Source organism: Acyrthosiphon pisum, chromosome A1 (genome assembly GCF_005508785.2).
Source record: "Acyrthosiphon pisum isolate AL4f chromosome A1, pea_aphid_22Mar2018_4r6ur, whole genome shotgun sequence".
Classification (NCBI taxonomy): domain Eukaryota; kingdom Metazoa; phylum Arthropoda; class Insecta; order Hemiptera; family Aphididae; genus Acyrthosiphon; species Acyrthosiphon pisum.
The window spans coordinates 150,008,187-150,014,767 of record NC_042494.1 but is presented as its reverse complement, the minus strand read 5'-3'; the positions used below and the strand labels follow the sequence as shown (position 1 = coordinate 150,014,767).

The following is a 6,581-nucleotide window of genomic DNA, read 5'->3' as shown; positions in this document are numbered from 1 at the left end:
TAGAACAAAATATTGTTTACAAACACATTTATTATCCAATTCCAAATAAATATTAAAATATTTTACATTAATCACAATATTTTCTTATTAGGTGATAATTAATAGTTAAATTATCATTGACACAATAAAGTATTAGTTAAATAAAATTATGGAAACTTCCACGAATAAATATTAACATGTTTATGTTGACTAAAATCCATTTTGTGTTAATAAATATGTAGTGAGTAACTGCAACAAAATATAACCAATATTTCTGGAAAAAACCAAAATATATATATTACAATTTGATATAATATACTAAACCTCATGATAATAATGAATTAGTAATTACCATGTGCAAAGATCATTTATTTATTATTTCTCTTGATTTATTGGATGAAAATTCATTGAAGCACTATTTATACAAAATCTTCGTCCTGTTGGTGGTGGGCCGTCTTTAAAAACATGTCCTAGATGTGCATCACATTTTCCACACTGCACTTCAGTTCTTATCATACCTGGGTTGGTTATCAATAACAGCAAATTTGCTCCAACTGTATCCATCACCGTCATAAAGCGACAGCATTGTTTTGTATATTCGAGGAATGAAGGAAACGCCACCAACACCACATAAATTGTTTTATATGTATATAAATATAATGGAAAATTCTATTTTTGGGTATTCATTATAAAACTTATAATTTTTTAGTTTTTATAGAACTGTAGCAATGTTATACCTAATGTTTATTAGTTATTACCTATACAATTAATCGGTAAAAGAGATTTAAGATTAACAGCGAATACATATTTGTAAATATATATTACAACATTATTTGATTAGTTTCACTTTATAAAGTGATATTAATTAAATGACAATTGTTAGTTGATACTTTCCTAACAAAAGGAATTACTCCAGATAATATTTTAACATAGTAATTTACGGAAGCATAGTTTTTAAAATATATTATTATCTACTAGAGTTTATTTATCTATGCAATAAATTAACATTGCAGCATAAATATGTACACTGTCATTTTAAAAATGGTAGATAGTGTTTAAAAAATATACAATATTGTTAATTAGTCGTTGTCTAAAGTATTTTGACTACTTTGTGATTTGAGCTAAAAAATTAAATTATGATAAATTAAAAGATTAAAAAATGAGATTGCACAAGCATAGAAAATATTCCATTTTATAGGTAAATTGTTTATTTCATTTACTCCATTAATGAGATATTCAACTAAGGGATGCATCTAAATATCAAACAACTTCAAATAATTATTTTAAAAAAAGGCACTCGATGTTTCAAAAACTCACAACCAACATTCACACTAAAATACAGATTATTGCACTAGTTTACTACCAGCAAAGTTTCACATTAATACCCAAAATATTAAAATACAAAAGGAACACCTATTATAGTAGATTAATAGTTTATGAAATTGTTATTGTGTTGCTTACAAAGTTGAAAATATTTTTACATTGAGCAATATCAAGATTCAAGAAGCTTTAGAAAATTGATCTTAATCAAATCAATGAGCATATATATTATCATAGCAGAGTAATATTATATTACTAATATTCAACTGACAAGCAATCGTAAATGAAATGTAAGTGTTGTTAACTATGTAGCGTTTCCAATCCCTCGACAGATACAAAATAAATAAAAATAATAAGAGAACAGTACCAAAACCATGGCTACTACCGAAACTCTTTGAACATACCATTTGAAGTGTCAGTAGTTAGTTTCACTTTTTTCTGATCGATAACATCATTGAAAGCCGGCCAACCGCAACCAGAATCAAATTTTGTTTCCGAAGTGAATAATGTTTCATTGCATACTACGCAAGTATACAAACCAGCTTCTGTAGTTTTATTAAACTTGCCGGTAAACGCTCTGTAAAAACAATCATCAATTTTTATTAGTTTTTATATGTGTTAGTACAAATGGTTACCTTTCCGTTCCTTTTTCTTGGGTGACATGGTATTGAATGGGCGATAAACGTTTTTTCAAGTCTGCCTTGAAGTCGGCTGATTCTCCTTGACTCATGGTCCTTATTTTAATATAATCGATCTTGTTTCTCAACGGTAAAATTTCACGGGTTAAACACAATATTCTACTCCTACAATACATTCATGCACACAATATCGAATATCTGGGTCAAAGAATTTTTTTCATGAACTATTCAACGGTTTATAAATAAAATGCGTATTAATGCAATATTACGTAAATGTATAATATTATATGTATATGTGTATATAGTAGAAGTCGTATGTGGTCAGAGCCCAAACACCAATGGTAACTAATAATCAACACATCAAACGCAAACAGATGGAATTTATAGCGGACTACAGAGTAAGAAGTAAGTACTAACCATAGACAATTATTATTGAGCCAGCTGCAGCAGTCAAGCTTGTTTAGCCTTATCAGCTCATTCAGTCATATCTGTGATATCTACTGCATCAGGAATTAAACCACGGTTATAACCACAAATATAACATAATATTATCAATATACAATGTTATTATCCTTGAACATTTTATAAATTCGTAACTAAAAAATAATTTGCACATTTTCGTGATTACAAACATTTTGTCAAAATTTAAACTTTAAATGCGTATGAATAAAATATTAAAACCGTGCATAATATGTATCTTAAATGTTTTAAAACTGCTATTATAACAACTCATTATGATCTTCGTATTAAATTGTTAAGATTTATGACTGAGTGAAAACATTATTATCTACAAAAATAAAAATCGAAAATTTCCTATGCTTACAAATAGATTAAAAAAAAAAACTAAGAGTATCTACACTACATACAGATACATCGGTACATGTATATGTCTTGTTTCTACTGAATAAAGTTGACATAAGAATGTCGATGTCAATCTGATATTAGATACGAGGAGACGAACTATAGGTAACGTTTTTATACTCGTAAAAATAAACAAGTTTCAAAGACCACAATTATTTATTGAGTAGGTTATTTATTGATTATAAATTTTTTTCAATATTTACTTTAAACGACAGAATCGCTTTTAGTGATGAATAATAAAGGACGGTGTGTACTGAAATATGAAACATACTCACGAGTTTCAAGAACTATGGCCAATATACAATAAGGCACAAGGTCCATTTTTTGGATAATGTGTTTTTACCGTAATATTAATCTTGTAATGAGAATAACAAGCACTACAAAAAATAGGTGGGTAAGTGGATGTCGCTCTGCTGTACAGTAGGTTACAAGTGGTAATGTATAGTATTAAATTTGAATTCAATGATATAATATCTTATATCACTGTATAAGCAGGGCCGCCCCCTAAAATTTGCCGCTGGGGGCACGTGTACCCCGTTGCCCCTACCCAATTACGGCCCTGTGTATAAGAAAAACGATTCTGAGCAGAGACGGTATGTCAGTCTAGGTATAAGATATATTATATACTTGTCTATGGTATTAAAAAAAAAAATTGACCAATAATAGGTATCTATAATAAATTCCAAATTAATCATATCACAATATCCATTAGGTACTTATAACGCGTTATACATCAACTACAAATCGTAGTACTATCATAGATACATAACAGTATACATTAGAAGTTTCAAGTACCCACGAATAATATTATACAATCACAACAAAATAACTAAAATAGTTATTCTAGGTTTTTCAATATGTTATTTCGTCTAAATTTGAACTTAAAATGACTATAAAAATAAACTGTGTAAATGTATTTTTTAGATTTTTTGGTAACAGAATAAATTACTTACGTGGAATCTTGTCCTAAATTTTCAATTCTTAGATACAAAAGTTGAACATTTTATAAATTTTTAACTACAAAATAATTATTCAAATTAAAATTTGATAAATTTTGTCAAAATTCAATCTTTAAATGCTTATAAAACAAAAAAAAATGATGCCTATGTATTTTTAATATTTTACAACTGTTATTGTAACAATATATCAGGAGCGTTATATTAAATTTTTACACTTTTTGGCCCAACAGATTAAACTTTATTGATATTTATAGAAAAAAAAACTAAAAAAATTGAAAACTGAAAATGTCCGTAAACAGCTCAAAAAAAGTCAAATTATGTTCAAAATGTTATCGTGTATAGAAAATTCTAATATAAACATTCAGTGAAATTTTCAAGTATCTACAGTCATTGGTTTTTCAATTACAACAAAATAAGAAAATCGTTATACGTATGAGAAATCGCGTGAATATCAAATGTTGTAAAAACTTGAATTTCAAACGCTCATAAAAATTTAATTTTACTTTCTTGTAGACATTTTAGATTCTGAGTGGAACGATGAATGTATTGATTTTACAATGATGTGTGTTTTTTTTTTATTTTTATTTTTTTTATTTTTTAATTTTTTAATTTTTAATTTTTTTTTTGTGTCAGTGTACACGATAAGTAGTCAAAATAATCCTTCGATTTTCAACTTCAGTATCTTGTTCGATTGGAAAGTGAATATCGTTGGTGCATTGGGGAAGTCAAAATTTAAAATTCCCAGTAATTTTCAAAAGCACCAAGAAAAATTAAGGAAAAACGGGAATTTTTACGCAAAATCGATTTTTCACAAAATTGAATTTAGTTTTTGGTGTAAATTTTCAAGTATTTTTACTCAACAAATAAAGTTATATTGACATTCATAGAAAAAAAAACTAATTAAATTGGAAACTGGAATTGTCCGTAAACAGCTCAAAACAAATCAAAATATTTTGAAAAATGTATCATGTATAGAAAATGGAAATATAAACAATCAGTGAAAATTTCATGTATCTACAGTCATTCGTTTTAAAGTTACACCAAAAACCAAAATCAATTTTCTCGATAACAGATTTTGCGTAAAAATTCCCGTTTTTCCTTAATTTTTCTTTTGTTTTTCACGGCGCTTTTGAAAACTATTGGAAAAATTTTACTTTTGACCCCCCCCAAAGTACCAACTAGATTCACTTTCCTATCAGAAAAGGTACTGTTGAAGAAAATCCAAGCACTTTTACTGTCCTAAAAGGTGATGACAGACACAAAAAAAAAAATTAAAAAATTAAAAAAAAAACACATCATTGTAAAATCAATACATTCATCGTTTGACTCAGAATCTAAAACATCATTGTAAAATCATTACATTTATCGTTCCACTCGGAATCTAAAAGGGAGTGTTGTGAGTACGTACGGATAAAGTAAAACTTTTTTACAGAGGGTACGATAAAAAAACCGTAACGACACACGTTTCTATGACGTCGTTGAACAATATTAACCAATAACAGTTATATTTATATAATTTACAATGAGTTATTTTTATCATCAATACATTTATTGTACAACAGACTATATCTAATGTTACTAATAGATAATACGCCACCGCGATTCCGATAACGTTTGTATAATCGCTAATTTCCGGGAACCGGTCCCCACCGGTCGACGCACACACACATGCACACACATTACATTAAATGCTAATGACGTCATGGTAACATTCTCGGTGTCGCACAAATTAATAGAATGACCCCCAGCCATAAGACATATTATTATACAAAAAATAAAAAAAACACTCATCATTGTAAAATCAATACATTCATCGTTTCACTCAGAATCTAAAATACATCATAATCATAAGTTATTTATAAATTTTGACCACATACGATACGGCTGATACGGGTCATACGGGATACAACACATTGGTGTTTATAAAAATAATCATATCATGGGCCAATATTATATTTCGTTCAAAGAATAAAATGTTCATGATTTATAAAATGTCTTGTCACAAATTTAAAATTATTTTTCTGGTTCGGAAAAAAGTATTTTTTTAATGAATAAAAAATACAAATAAAATCATTCAGAATACGTATTTGAATATTTATAAAAAAAAGTATTTACAATAGTATTCGAATTCAAAAAAAGTATTAAAGTACTTTTATTCAAATACATTTATTCGAATACTTTACAAGACTGCCCACTTGTATCACCAGAATGACATCCACTTGTCCACCTTTTTTATTTTTATACCACAAAGTACCAACTGATTTACTTTCCTATCGCGGCTGCTCAAAAAATGCTTGAAAATCGAATTATTACAATTTTGACTTGGTACTTATCGTGTGACGTGTACATGGACACACAAAAAAGGTGTGTACGTAACGACTAACCCTCTGTTGTTCTCATGCACTGTAGGTATTATGTGGGTCACTGTGCTAAATTTTAATTAATTAATATAAAATCATAGTATACGAAAATTTGAGTCTGAGCAAATATGACCAGTCAGCATATATTATATTAATACCCATTTTTAAATAACAAAAATATATCTAAAATCTTTATTCTCCATTTAAATATCTATAATTTCGTCCAAATTTGAACTTACCTCGGAACTTACAATATATTATTATCTATCTAAAAAAACTGTGTTTATAATATAATGTGAATTTTTGGTTACAATATGCGAACTACTTTTGAAAACCTTGTTTAAAATTGAACATTATAGGTAGGTAATAATACTTTTTTTTCAACTACAAAAAATGTTGCAAATTTTTTAGATTTTGATGTCAAATTTTGAACTTGTAAAAAAATTTAATCTTAAACATTTTTG

At 27.7% G+C, this 6,581-nt stretch overlaps 1 protein-coding gene across 2 annotated transcripts; it reads right to left on the bottom strand.

The window, feature by feature from the left end:
• Nucleotides 1-12: 12 nt before the first annotated feature.
• Nucleotides 13-2,354, bottom strand: Msrb3 (methionine sulfoxide reductase B3). Of its 2 annotated transcripts, none has more exon segments than NM_001162447.1 (4): nt 13-253; nt 332-533; nt 1,704-1,876; nt 1,935-2,354. In NM_001162447.1, coding segments are annotated over 3 exon segments (531 nt in total). In that variant the 5' UTR covers nt 2,114-2,354; the 3' UTR covers nt 13-253; nt 332-354.
• Between the last annotated feature and the right edge of the window lie 4,227 nt (nt 2,355-6,581).